We start from the raw sequence: 15498 nt of genomic DNA, 5'->3' as shown, positions 1-15498 counted from the left end.
ATGAGTAGATCGGCAGACATCATCCTTTCAGTTACAGTCTGTTTATTAGCTAGGGTAAATATTTTGAACATTAAGACAAGGTAGGGTATCCCTACAGGTTTCCTTTTGTTGTGCTCAGCAAAAACCTAGACCCCCCTCTACCTTGTTCAGGTAAACAGAGGAAATCTAAGTCTGTTGAGCCACCAATTCAATTATCAGTAAGTCAAACCATAAGAATGAGTGTGCACAGAGCACCCAGACATTATTTGGTGGATCTATAAGACTAAAGGTCAGCATACTGTGCCATGATCTACTTTGGTTTTTAATTAGAATTCTAGATACTTGGCAGAGTGTAACATTATTTGCACTTGGTAAGTATAAATGACTCTTACAGAACCAACCTTCTGAAAATAATTTAGAGATTTATGGCAGTACAACATACTCACTGTGTAGGTAACACGTAGAAGCAATTAAAAAGAAAAATTATATTTTAGATTGCAAAAGATATGAACAACAAAATATGAAAGGACGTAGCAGCAGTGGAAACTGAGCAGAGAAAAGCAAACAAGTGCATCTGGGACTAGTGACACGTTCGACTCTGACAAGTTCTCAGAATAAAACCACTTTAGTCTTGAACAGTAGAGGGAGTGCAGTCAATCAAAATGTATTTATAAAGTGGATCCAGGAGAATTTCTTTGATTAAATAATGAATCATGTACTCAGGAACACAAAGGGAAATTAAAAGGAAGTGCATTAATGACTGATACCAAGAAACACTTCATTAAACAAAGGATTGTGGGAATTTGGAGCAGACTACTGAGCCATGTAGTTAAAGTGGAAACCTTGACAACTTTAAAAAAAAAAGTTCTGAATGAGATATTTGAATAACTTAGATGTTAGCTAAACAAAGGAGTTTGATGGACTGAATAGTCTACTCTCGGTTGTCAAACCTATTATATTATTTTGTATCCTGAACTTGGATTTGTTTTTGGGTGTTAGGAACTTCCATTTTCTTATAGAGGCCAAGAGAAAATCTTTCCTATAATGGGAGTGGAAAGGGTAAGAAAGAGCAGAACCAGCACACCACATGCATACACAGATTATTTTATTGTTTTAGATAAAAATGTCATGTCCATGTTAAATAGTGGCTAAAACAAAATTGCATAAAAGAACATAGAGCCATCGGAAGAGCATGTACGCACTGACTCCGAATCAATCGGCATATTGAATTCTGTCAGATGGATGTAACCCTGATCATTCGCTAGAAAGCTGATAAGCTCATTGATGATGGTGAAAAAAACTGTCCCTGATTCCATTACCAGGGATCCTGATGCCTGAAGGTATCAATACGCATTGAGTATCTTATCTGATCTGTATAAATTCAGAGCATAATTAAGTAAATATAACCAACTGTAGTAGTAGATATCTTTATATGCACCAGGGGATCATAAGGATTTTTTAACAACTTTGTTCAGCTGTAAGTGTCTGGAAGCCAATTTCTATTAATTTAAACCTCATGCAACAATAATTCATAAAAACATGCTTATACTGTTCAAACACCTACAATTTTCAGCATCTCTTCTTTTTGTGATGTTCAATAATAAATCTCAAGTATAGTTATTTAAGGCATTGGGAGTTAGCTGATATACAGACTGCTTCATTTTGTTAGATCACTTAATGCAACATAGACCATTGTTTGAATCAGGGAAATGCATAAACTTGATATTACATTTCTTTGAAATATATATCTGATCAAATTTATATTTTATAAAGTTGACTGGATTTTTTTTTGTTTTGCATCTCTGTTTTCTTCTGTGTCAGCCATTACATATTCAATATCCTGAGCAACACTAGGTTTTGTGTGTATGTGTGTGTGTGAAGAATTTGACCAACAACCAATATAAAAAGGCCTGAAAATCAAGTTCAAAGTTTGTCATGTGCACAGTAAGGAAACATGTTTCCCTGTACAATGAAATTCTTTCTTTGCTGTCCACACCAAATAACAAAATCAACGTATAAAGATAAACATAAATAATAAGTAGAAGATAGATAATAAGTAACAGAGGCAGCATAAAGTATAAAAACAGAATAGAAGTATAAGAGTAGAGTTTTATTCTTGAAACTTGCAGAATATGTTTAGGAAATGACCAGATTCCAAAATACAGAAATCTCAAAGTACCAGTCACTATTTCTTACCTTATAGCGACCTCTGTAACGTCAGCCTTCTCTCTGTTAACAAAGACTCTTTATGCAACTCTCAGGCCAACATTCATTTAACATTTTGGCTTCTCCTCTGTGTAAACAGTCTTAGATTTATCCCTGAAGCTTGGTCATTGTTTATATTTACATCACTCTTAAAAATAGACTTTTTTCCCCTCTTGTAATTTAGATTTTATTATCTGACTGATATCATCACCCTACTCTGTGATCTGCTCTGTCAGTCAATTTTCACTTTAATAGGCTCTTCAGAGTTTGTTGTCATTTATCATATAAAGATCTATTGTTACCTGTACTTATATCTTATTGCTTTGAAGTGTTCCTGTAACATTGTGATGATGCTCTCTGTGAAGCCAATATCACAATTGTAAGTTATCATGCAGTTTAATACATTATATTTCCTTTCAAAGCATGTACTGTCTGGGATTGCTGTCTGCAGATATCATAGTACAATGCAGCTTGTAAACAGTATATTCCTTTTTATAATTTCTACTTTTAAAAAGTAAACCTTGTGCTAAATAACACAGCAAAAATAAGTGGTTTAGCCAGTTATGTTCTCTATGAAATAAGTATTAACTATTTTTGAGACATTGAACAAATTATAAGTGCCGAGCCTGAAATGTATATTTGCATGCAAACCAAATGTATTTATGTAACAAAATGCAATATATGTTGTATCTAAAAAATCGAGTGTGATTTGAGGGTGGGATTAGCAATACAGCTGAATCATTTGAAAAGGTCGCCATTTAAAGATCACTTAAGTTCACTTCCATCTGTCGATGTCAGTCTCATACCATGCATGCCATTTGGAAGACATCCCCCTGTGAAAGGCAGAGTAATAGAGTCCTAAGCGATGCCTGTTTTGTTACTGGTTTGGCAGATTCAGGCACTTCTGTTAAAGAGTGCAGCTCTCTTGTTTCCTATCAGAATGTGATTTTTGGAGAAGGGGTAGTATATCTGAAGGTACCATCAGTCACATTCAATATGGTTTGAATTGCTATGCATTCTGGTTATGTTTCAATGATGCACCGCTTACTTTTAGCCAAATTCAGTGTGTGGCAAATAGACAAGACCAAAGCAGATACCTTAAATCTGACCCGTTTTTGCCCTCTTTCACATTCTAAGAAATAACTACATTGTCCTTAAAATATTGTTGTGATTTGTTTTCTACAACTCATTCTTCCTCTCTCTGTTTTGTAACTGTTTGCAGCTCTGCCTATGACCGGGAAAACAAAGTCCGGGTTGCCATCAAGAAAATTAGTCCTTTTGAGCATCAGACCTACTGCCAGCGGACTTTGCGTGAAATTAAGATCCTGTTGCGCTTCAAGCATGAGAACATCATTGGGATAAATGATGTCATTCGTGCACCCACTCTCGACCAGATCAAGGATGTGTATCCTTTTGTGTGAACACATTTTCGGTGAGCTTTTTAAAGTCCCTAAAGTCCAAGCATCCAACTTGGTTATTCAGCCTAATGTGTATTGTAAATGTGTGCCTGGGCTAGAGTACCATGTCCTTAATCATAGGTGGATATAACTTTATTTGTCCCCAGGGGTAACTTTGGCTTTTTACAGAAGCTCTTTAAGTAAATAAGTACACACACACCAGAATGACTAAAAAGGAAGAAAATGTAAAAGAAAAAAGAAAGAGAGAAAACTTTTGAACTTATTTTACAGCCACGGTGAGGCATTATACAGGTATCTTCCTGCTGGTATGAAGGAGCCACAACTGCATTTCTTGACACACTTCTACTGAATAATTCATTAACAAAAAGTAGTGACACATTTCCCACCATGCAATCAATCCCCAAATCCCACCCCGCCCCACCTACACAATCACCTGTACTTGGATATATACAAAATAAAGTATGTGTATTTTTCTAAACATAGTCCTCCATCAAGGCAGTAAAGTGGAATAGTGAAATTGTAACTGTAGTTGTAATTGTAATTGCACTTCGTTGTTATCTATTTCCATGTGTGTTACGCTGCTTTTTATGACAGAAAATGTCATAGCTGTGTCCTTTACGTTCAACACTGGTATACAGTCCAACAAAGAAAAATGCCAGTAGTCCCTCCTAGTAAGATTTCTTCCAGCATTTTGATCATACAATTGATACAACTGTGGCACACTCATGTTTATTTTTCTGTAATCCGCATTCTTTTCCCAAAATTGTGACATGTTGCACTGGTTCCTCAGAATCTTTAAGGCTCCTTACATTTAAAGCCTTGTTAGGCATACTTCAGCAGTTTTTAGAAGTGGTTTTAACAAGCAGTACATGCAACAGAGCTTCGTTTTCATCCTGGACCAGAAACAGAAATGTACACTCACTTAGTCTATTTTAACTCACTCATGCCCAATTATTTTTTATCACAAATCACATATGACATTTTCAAGAAGATTTTACACTTTATATTCTGGTATTAATGCAGTAATTATTCTAGAATATGCCTAAAGAGCCATAAATGACAAGGTTAGGAAGAGTGACTAGTGTTTTGAAATAATCAGTGATCGGGCATAAAAAAAAAATCATAGCATTTTCTTGTCATCTGACGAGCATCATGGTAAGTGAAAATGTAAAAAACCATGCAGAACAGCCTGCACTGCCAATGCTACAGTCATTTCCTTAATGATGCCTCAACAGTTACATTGTACAGGACCTGATGGAGACAGATCTCTACAAGCTGTTAAAGGCACAGCACCTGAGCAATGACCATATCTGCTATTTCCTCTATCAAATCCTGCGAGGCTTAAAGTACATCCACTCTGCCAATGTACTACACCGGGATCTGAAACCCTCTAACTTGCTGATCAACACCACTTGTGATTTGAAGGTCAGTGTCAACTGATTTCTATGATGGAGTGTGGTATGACACGTTAGACTTTTCACTTTCACCTTTCTTTCATTTTATTTTCAGATTTGTGATTTTGGCCTTGCTCGGGTAGCTGACCCTGACCACGACCACACTGGCTTTCTAACAGAATATGTAGCCACACGCTGGTACAGGGCACCTGAGATCATGCTCAATTCCAAGGTGAGTCCATGTTTCTGACTACAGAGTTGTGCAGAAGAGATTCTGAATTTAAAGGTTTTTTTCTTAAGCCTTGCAAGATCAGTAAAAGAAGTTTGACTTGTACATTTGTTCAGAAAATTCAAACAAGTCACACAAAGTTATGTTTGTTTAATTAAAGGAGAAATTTCCCCCTTTTGTCATATGGAGCTTTGAAACATTTACCAGGACTTGTATGGCTATGTTTGATTTTTTTAAATATGGATGTGTTTTGCTAATTTTTGAAGTGGTTGTAAATGTCTTAAAATTCTCTGTGATTTACCATATACTTAACAGTACCTGAAATACTTGAGGGGGGAAAAAAATACACAGAAACCTTATCTTTGCCAGCGTATGTAAACCATGTTTCTTAGAGAAATCTTCTTTTATGCTGTCGGAAATTCAGAATCTTATACTATCAGATCAGAAATAAGAAAATGATAGTCATATTACGGCCTAACAGGTTAGTCACATCCAGATGATGTGACTCAATTGTTTAAACTATATGTATTTAAACTGTGTTTGTGTTTAAATTATTATATTGAAGATCATGTACAAAGGTGGTTTGCGTTTAATTGACATTGTTTCTAATTTGCTGTCATTGAACTAGGCAGTTCCTATAGGATTCTGCTGATATTTTCAAGGCTGTATAATACGGAGATAACCACAACCACACAAAACCAACAAAATATCAGCACAAACTTGTCTAAAACATCAGATGAAGAGACAGGTTTAAAAGAGTCATAACATATCATGGCACACTGGAGGATGCAGAGGAAATTTGACACATCCAGAACCAATGTAGGGATTATAATATCCCTCTAAAACTGATAACCCAATAAAAAAAAATTATCAGGAAGTCAACCAGCAAGCTGGTAGCCACTTTAAAAGGAATTGCAAGAATTTATGGCAGTAAGGTGCTACTCTTGGTATATTATAGCTATTTCATATGTTCTCCACAGTACTGAGTTATGGGCTAGAATCACAAGATAGAAACCATTTTTCACAGAACTCCCAAGCCTATTTAGATTATACAAAAAGAAACGGCAAGTTTCCTAAAAAATGTGGGAAAGTGTCTTATTGTCTAAAGAGACCATGATAGATCTTTTTGGTTTTGGATTCTGAAAGATATCTTTGGTGCAAAGCCAACACTGTTAATCACCTAAAGGACATGGGACCCAAAAATGATGGTGGCAATAATATGCTGCGTGGGGGTGCCCTTTTTCCATTGGGGCAGATCCTTTGGTCCTGGTAATTGGGTAAAGTGAATACCTCCAATTATTGAGCTATTCTGCTATAACCCCTGCTGTTGTACTCCCAAAAAAGTGAAGATAAAATGAAACTGTCTACCAATAGGTTCAAAAATCCAGCAAATATTAGTTTTTCGCAGATATCTTAAGTAGAGACAAACTTGTATAAGCCTCTAACAAATATGTCTTTTTTTATTAGAATTGTTTAGATATACTCTTTGTTACAACAAAACATTAACTGAATATATTGAAACATGTTGGCTGGTCTGATGGACAACTTAACAATGCTTACAAATGAGTCAATAGTTAAATGTCATATTTGAAAATGACGTAATTCAAGTGCTCAGGGTTGGTGGTGACACATTGTAGAATCATTAGGGTGTCTGAACGCGACTCTAATAAGTTTTAAATGTAAGGACACTGGGAACCCTGCAAATATTTTAACTTCAGCTATGAATAAAAAGGCAGTAAGTAAAAGAACAGAGGAAGGAATGCAGTGAAGGAAAAGTTGATTATAAGATGCAATAGTCAATGTATCTGAAAGACAAGTACAAACAATAACTTATTAACTATATAAATATAAGTAGAAAATCAAAACTACACAAGAAAAGAGGTGGAGCTTGAGACATAATTGAAGCATTTAGAACCTTGGAACCTTATGGACAGACAAACATACAGAGTAGTCACAAGCCTTTTGTGGCCCCAAATGTGATGTAAGGCACTTTTAGGAATAATCTTCACTTGGCTTATTTTTTCATTTTGGTAGTAGCATTTTTGGATAGACCTTAATGATGACCATTTGAGCTATTATTTAAATCTTGAGGGTTTCTGTATTTCACGGGTGAAGTAAGCAGCTAGAAACCAGATACAGGGGGAATCCCATTGTAACGAAATTCATGGGACCATAAAAATATAATGAAATTTTTGTTATAACAAATATGGGGAAAATATGTATACTATTGTGACTGGGGTTGCCAATGATTCATCATTCCTAAGAGCAGCAGTGCAAGGACAGCTCCTTAGCTGCTCTGCTGCGTCTGGTAAACAGTAATTGGTTGTCCTCTGCATGATCAGGCTTACCATGTAACATGCTTCTTGCACGATGTTTAGAGCATTCAACACTGGGTTTTGATCTGCTCTTCCTCACACGCTCCTGGTCTGCCACAGCCACCAGTGTTTTTCTGTTCTGATGGTGGGACCTAAAGCAGGGTTAGCAGCTCCTATTTCCCCCATGTTGCAGCTCCTGTCTCATGTACTTCCGTACCAAAGCATCAGCTCCTATTTTGAATGAAGTCTTGTGACTTTTCCTGCCTTCTCTATACAGTAATAAATTACCTGTATTTTCCTTGGAAACCTGAACTCCCCTTCCTGTCTCGTACAACTCTGAGACCCAAGCTTGACAATACCTGTATAAAAAACAGCTCTTCTTATCCTGCAAAAAATATTTTATTTGAAAATACATGTAACTTTTTTTTCAGTGTAAACTGATGCCGTTACTCACTTTTTTTGTTCATCATAAAGAAAACTTTGAGAAGCAGTATGAAACTCGAACAGTACAATATCTGCACACAACTCAGATATCCACGCGGACACTCGGTGGAGCACTAACTCAGAATTCGGCTATACCTGTATGATGTCACACCTATACACTCTTGCCGAGACTGCCTGAGACCGGACATTTTGCAACAGACTTTCTTTTGTTCTAACAAGAAAGTGATAGCCTATTGCAGGGTTCCCGAGACTCGTTGAAAGTATAGGTGTGGCATTAAGTATTTTTTTGCATTGCATTGTTATCTTTGATGGCCATTTTTGGTTCAAAAAATGTTTGTAATACTGAAATTTACATTTTGTTAAAACGAAATCCGTTAAACATGATGTTGTATGCACTTTTGTCCAGGCCAACATAAGGTATTCATTATTTTGAAAATTTGTTTCTGCGGTATTCGCTATAATGGGATTTGATCTGTGTAAGGCACTATTATTGTGTATATTTATTATTAATTTTTCATCTTGGGTTTAGATGTGAGGACATCTGCATCTTAGTATCTAATTATGGTGGGAAAGTAGTCTAGAGGTAATGTGCCAAAAAGATTGATAAAGCAGCCCTTATAAATAAATTTTTTTTTTCTGAAAAGCAAACCCAGGTTCTGTTGATATAAGTAAACTTTGAAAATATACCATTTTTTTCTTTTTTTACCATAAAAATGTACTCCGTAAAGTGAAAAAGATAATAAACTACAATCTAAGGTAATTCAGATATTTCATACGTACACTGGGGAGCATAAGTAACAAAAAATGTATGTGTACATTGTAGGAGTAAAAAAATAGTGTGAAAGCTATGGAAATGTCATTTAGGACATAAAATAAATAACTAGATGGGAGTAGCGATCTAAAATGCAAGAGAGTGTAGCTGAATTTTGAGGTGCAATTTAAACACAGAGCTTTAGAGAGCAGAAGAAATACAGGTAAATGAGAGGTACAAAAGTTGCTTTAAAGGGACTTTGGAGTGGTCAAAGGTCAGCATCAGAAGAGTTAGAGTCTCATTTGGTTGATAACTGGCACAAAATGATGACTGATAGTCAGAGGTATTGGAATTCACAGATGCATTAAACAAGTTCATAGGAATGCTTTGAAGGCATATATATATGGAACAAGAACATTAGAGGCGCTGAACCAAATTTAAAACCCTGACAACAGTATTTTGAGTGAGTTAATATTTTGTGGAGCAAGTCCATTAAAAAGAGAATAGCAGAATAGTGACTGAGAGTTGAGGAAGGTCTCATCTAAACGCGAGATGCAGTGTTGGAGTTTCTCAGTCTCCTGGAGATGATGTTCCACCTGAAATGTGAAATGTATTGTTCAAATTGATGACCATTATGATTTCAAGCTTGGTGACAGAGGGAAATTGGACATAACAGGGAAGAGTTACCCCTTTTGAGTTGAGGGACTTCAGTCTTACTGGTACTTGGCTGTGGAAATTTAGCATGAGGTTATCAAATAAGCTGGTTGGTTATCTCTTGCCCCATAAATAAAAAAGCCCACTAAAAAATTAATTACTGTATAGTTTCAGTAGGTAATGAGTCAATCCAAAAGATGTAGGGCAGACCAAGAATGAAACAATGCTGTATGTCTTGCTCACTTTGGTCTGCATGCATCATCTTAAGCAAATGTGTTGCCAGCCTTGCCCACAAAGCAATGAATGTTCAATTTACATCTAGAGAGTGGAGTGGATTAAAAATGCGCCTTCAGAGAGTATCTGAAACTCACTGTGTGATACTATTAAATGAGAAATGTGCCGAAGCTCAATTTTGCAAAATGCCATAGTTACTGTTCACTACACAATATAATATATAATGAATTAGTCACCCTATGTTTGAATAACAAAGGAGGACTGGAACAAAGGTACTTCTATAGCTTAAAAATGATCATACATGCCTAAATTATTGCATATAATGTAGTAACAAATATAACTAAAAAAATCACACTAGAGTATTTGTATTTGTATGACACTATGAAAGATGAGTGGATTCTGAATATTAATGGAAGGATTTCTTTTTTGGGTTACCTTCAACTTCAGTTTTAATTGTTTCACACTGATAAGATTTTTGCTCTGTATAACTTTTCAAGTATCAGTAGTTTTAATCTGTCTTTCTGTAAGTAGTCTTCATTACTGTACATAAGTCTGCTGCAGCCAACATGTCTTGTCCAATTAATTTATTGTAAGGGACAGTTAAACCGGAATACTAGCTTTTGGGTTAATTAGGATGAAATGATTTATTACCTGGATGTACTGTAGGAAAACTGTTTCAAGGCTCTGTTTAATGCAGATTAGGTACAACAATCTGTTCTTTTCTTGACAAGCATGGCTAAAGAAACTGGAGTAGTGCCCATACCTCTTTTTGCTGCCGTTCCCACTACCTCTTCTTTCCATTTTCTTTGCCTAAGCCCCAGCCATCTGTCACTTTTCTTTTTTCCTCAGTATCTGCCCACTCTTTGTATCTCTTAATCTAACTCCTCCTACATTTACTATCTTCTTTAATGTCTTTCCCCACTACCTCCCCACACTGTTGCCTACATCTAACCCTAACCATCTGTCTTATTTCTGTCTATCTTTTCATTTGTCTATGCTCTTTTTTCCTAATACTTGCTGACACTGCTTTTGCCTACCTCTTAAGTTGTCCTCATTTTTCTGTTGGTTTCCCATTCTCACTCAATTCCAGCTCTGTATGTTTCTAACTTAATTCCTCCTTAAGCCTTTACTTTATCAGTTTTCTGTCTCTCCATACTCTAGTTTTAACTACATTTTAATTTATCTGTTTTTATTTCCTGTATCTCATCTCGTCTGTCATGGTAACACTAGGATAGCTGAACAGAGAGGCTTGCAGTCCACGTGTTTTCTTTGAAAGCCTATACAATGAGCAGTCATCTGATTCAAAATCAATGTTTATTTGCAGGGCTACACCAAATCCATTGATATATGGTCAGTGGGTTGTGTTTTGGCTGAAATGTTATCAAACCGACCCATCTTTCCTGGAAAACACTACCTGGATCAGTTAAACCATATTCTTGGTAAGTGCCTCTTTAGTAAAAGTGTCTATAGGCCTAGCACTTCCTTCTGTTTCAGCTGAATGCATTACAATAAAGGATGATGAAATAATGATTAAGTATGAGGGTGTGAGCAGGGCTGATGCTGAGTTTATAATGTGTATATGCAATCTAAAATGTTTTGCAATAAAAACCTCTGTAATGCTATGCTTGGATATAATCCATCAATATTTGCTACTGATATGTACTATTTTCTTCTAATGAACCGTTTAGGCATCCTGGGGTCCCCTTCACAAGAAGATCTAAACTGCATCATCAATATTAAGGCCAGAAATTATCTGCTTTCCCTCCCAATGAAGAACAAGGTGCCTTGGAGCAGGCTTTTCCCAAATGCTGATCCTAAAGGTTAGGGTTTGAACTATAGTCCTTCAGATTGGTTTGTAAAGAGTGATTAAAACCTCACATAATCCTGTCCTGAATTGGTTTCATTTCTAAAATTTAAATGTCACTACACTCAGAAGAAATGTTAAAAGTCAGAAACATTGTACACCGTACATTCATTTTTCACTTGTCTAACACCATTAGCTGAAGAGGTCTCCCATGGTGAAATGAGGGTGAATGTCAAAACCCCTGGGAGTTTGGGATGTCCCCATGGTGAATGTCAGAAATGATACAAAAGGGGATAAATATCCCATCAATCGCTTGGGTGACCCACCATGACCCACTCACGCACTTAATGACGTCAATACACAACTCCGTGACTGACAAATGCAGCTCTCGGTTGTTTTTCAATGTTTTGATTTTTGCTCTTCTTCTTAACAAATGTGTTGAAATTTGTATGGTTTTCTCTTGCTTTATATACAACTAACAAGTTGTGCAAAACGTCACCATATAATACAATGCAATATACCATATTGAATACAACATTCACTGCTGAAATGCATGCCCATATACAGTAGGTGTTACCAGATGGAGCGTATGAAGTGATTGTTTGTCTTACATTTTTTATTTTCCCAAAAAAATTACAAAACGCATCATTCTCAGGACTTGGGCATCCAGAACTTATTTCAGCAGTGTTGGGCACAAGGCAGGAGCCAACACTGGATGGGGTGCTAACCCATCATAGGTACACACACCTGCACACAGATTCATTATTACAGGGGGGCAATGTTGAATCTTGAAACTAATCTAACAGATATATCTTTAAGACATGGTTAGAATACACAAGAACCCATGTAGACACAGGGAGAACATGCAAACTCCACCCAGACAAGAATCAGGCTTTGAATTCCAACTCTGTATAATGGATCTAGGAATTGGTAGAAGTAATCCCCATACCAAAAAGCCACCCTTAAAACTACGGTTTCAAGGTTTATATAAAGAGCCACTCACAAATTTAAAGTAACATTCAAAGAAGGAGTAATGACATCTGTTATTTTAATATTGAGTGGTGTTCTTCTGAGATTGTTGTGGCTGTGGCAATTGCAAACTGTGTCCTAGCTTAAAACTAAAGAGTATTGCATCTACGTAGTGCTCCACTATTGTCGCATTTGGTTAAAGGAATGAAAATTCTTAAACAGTGTCAAAAATTTTATGCATTTACAGTAGATACAATATGTTTTGATATTACTGTTCCTGCACCATGCAGAGGCTGAAGTTATTATTTAGAAAGAAAAATAATTATACATCCTTCAACAGTGGATGTTACACAATATGCAATATGCACTGGGAAAACTACCTATCATCATACTTGTAACACATGTAGCACTAGTAAAAACTATTTATGGTGGTCTGTGGTTTGATGCAGCAGTATCACCATCCAGAGGTATGGTCATGTTGTGCTTGGTGTGATTAGAATATTTCATTATGGCAACAACTTTATTTTATTTTATTTATACAGTAATTATCAGTATTCTAATTATTGCTGTTACATAAGAGAAATCCTGATTTCCTACACAGTTGTTCGGGTCATAAATGTAAAATTTTATGTTCAACAGTACAGTGAAAATAACTACACTTTCTAAAAGTTTTTATCTTTTTATTTCTTTTATTTGTTTTCAATCTCCAGCTTTGGATTTATTGGACAAAATGCTCACCTTTAATCCCCACAAGAGAATAGATGTAGAGGAGGCCTTGGCACATCCCTATCTTGAGCAATATTACGACCCATCAGATGAGGTACATAAGTGTGCATTAAAGTAAGATGCTGATGCTCTTGATCCAGTCTTGGTTCAACTTTATTATGGTGATCTGTAGTCATTAGCAAGTTATCAAGTAAACTGAAACTGGCAATTACTTACCAGAAGACATCTTCAGAGGTCCTGTTAGCTAAATGAATTGGCCCTATAATTAGTAGCAGGCAAGAACCAGTGCCAGCCATTGGATGTGAAATAGAGCAGGCTTTCCTTAAAAGCTGATGGAAGTTTCACAGTGTCCTTTTATGATGGTAAAGTAAACCCTGGACATTGGGTGTTGGCAAATGTTTATGATGTCCTTTTTAAGCTGTTTTTTAGGAAAAACATTACCTTTAAGACAGAATTGGCTAAATATGCATTTTGTTCTGCTTTTCCACCACAGCCTGTTGCTGAGGCTCCTTTCAAGTTTGACATGGAGCTGGATGACCTACCCAAGGACAAACTGAAGGAGCTTATTTTTGAAGTAACTGCACAGTTCCAGCCAGGCTTTCGATCCTAACTCTATAACAGGTATTGCATCTGTCTGTGTAAACAAGAGAGTGGTGTTTTAACTTAGGTAGCTCAGCTATTTTTCTGTGATTCATCTTAAGTTTGGGGGCAGGGATTGTCTGGCCCAGTACATCAAGAATTCTTTTTGTAATATGTTTTTCTTTCCACTTTTTCTCCTTTCTCTTTTTTGCTGTTCAGCCCATGTGGCACTGCAGGCCTCGACTCGCTCGGATGCTGTTAATCGTCACGCCAGCTTCTCCTCAGTGATGTACTTGTGGTTCGTCTTGGCTTGCCTTTCCCAAACTCCCTGGCAACACAGTCCACTGTTATGGAGAAGGGTTTTTCTCTCCCTTCCCCCACTGCCATTTCAGGTCATGCCTACACAGACTTGTTGCTGACGAACAAGTCCCATCTGCAACCATCATTGCATGACCAGAGTGATTATCTCTAACCAGTCCAAGATTTCACCTCAAGGCAGAATGCACAACCTCTAATTCACCCAGTTCTTATAAATCAGTGTAGAGAAGTTATGGGTAAGCAGCTTGGCTGAAATTCAGGCAGGGGAAGAATAATTGTGTTGGTAGGAATATGCAATTGGTTACTTCAGATGATAGCAAACTGGGAAACTGGCTTCCACAAGCCATCCTGTGTATCTCTGGCCTATTTTGTACTGTCTCCTATTATCCAGCCTCTAACTTTGGTGCAGTTGAAAAAAAAAATAAGAGTCAATATATGAAAAAGAACTTCATTATAATCAAAACACTGTAACTGGCGCTTTGTGTCTGTTTTCTATAACAGGATGGTGGGGGCAGCTGGTTTTTGCAACACACCAAGCAAGCTTTTACCAGTTGTTTTTTTTCTACCTAAAGAAGATCTGTTCCCCTGCTGTTTTTCTATAGGAGAATCAAACATTCCCACAGCGTGCCTCACTAGCTGCAGATCAGTGCCATTGCTGCAAATCTTTTCACATTTGCCTTTTAAAAACAAAAGCTGTGGCACATTAATGAATTCCTGAAAGTAGTCGGGGATAGCTGGAATTGGGGGCATGGTGGTCCCCTTTGCTGTCTGTTTTGTTCTGCCATTTGTTAGGGGAAAAATATCTCTTATGCTCTCTGGTCATTGCAAAGATGCATACAAATTGCATTGTTATTTGTGGAAGAGAGTTGATATCTAAAAGCCCTACTGAAACACTGCACTCACCTCTCTTGATATTAAGCATACCTGTTGATGTGCTTAAATATATATATATATATATGCAAATAATTCTAAATCATGACGTTTTGACACATACACACAGAGTAAAAAAAAAAGTATGAGGAAAATGTCAGCCAATCATGGATTCTCCTCGCTTTGCTATTCTAATACCTATATAATAAGAAAGCCTTATGCTTAATGTACCAGTCTTGTAATGTGACTCTTGCAGGCTTCAGCAAGAACCAAAACAAAAACAGTACTACATTAGTATTATTTATAAAACCCTAACACAAGAGAGGCAAGTGTTCGGTGGCCTTGCACAAATGCATCCTGACAAGTCTTGCACCTCGGCAGTCTTAATTTGTGAAGGCTCACTGAGCTTATCTCCCACATTGTAGTATTCTGCATTATACAACTATTTATTCTATTATTGTTTTCATCATCCTCTGCCCCCGCAGTTTAGCCAAGTTGAAAGAAAATGACCAAACTAGTAAAATCATTTAAAAAAAAAAAAAAAGACCCAATCAAACAGAAAACAAAAAAAAAACATTAGGAATCTGTGCTTTTGGCTTTCCCAAGTAT

The 15498-nt window shown here is 36.6% G+C and overlaps 1 protein-coding gene across 1 annotated transcript in view; it reads left to right on the top strand.

The window, feature by feature from the left end:
* mapk1 (mitogen-activated protein kinase 1) overlaps window positions 1–14061 on the top strand; it is a 62189-nt gene extending 48128 nt beyond the window's left edge. Inside the window, exons 2-9 of the mRNA XM_028824158.2 lie at window positions 3407–3589; window positions 4838–5027; window positions 5112–5228; window positions 10948–11062; window positions 11312–11443; window positions 13107–13216; window positions 13616–13743; window positions 13921–14061. Of these exons, the coding sequence (XP_028679991.1) occupies window positions 3407–3589; window positions 4838–5027; window positions 5112–5228; window positions 10948–11062; window positions 11312–11443; window positions 13107–13216; window positions 13616–13732 (964 nt within the window). The 3' untranslated portion in view covers window positions 13733–13743; window positions 13921–14061. The remainder of the gene's footprint in view (window positions 1–3406; window positions 3590–4837; window positions 5028–5111; window positions 5229–10947; window positions 11063–11311; window positions 11444–13106; window positions 13217–13615; window positions 13744–13920) is intronic.
* Window positions 14062–15498: the final 1437 nt, after the last annotated feature.

Source organism: Erpetoichthys calabaricus, chromosome 18 (assembly GCF_900747795.2).
Source record: "Erpetoichthys calabaricus chromosome 18, fErpCal1.3, whole genome shotgun sequence".
NCBI classification, from domain to species: Eukaryota; Metazoa; Chordata; class Cladistia; order Polypteriformes; family Polypteridae; genus Erpetoichthys; species Erpetoichthys calabaricus.
This window is presented reverse-complemented; position numbering and strand designations above follow the sequence as displayed.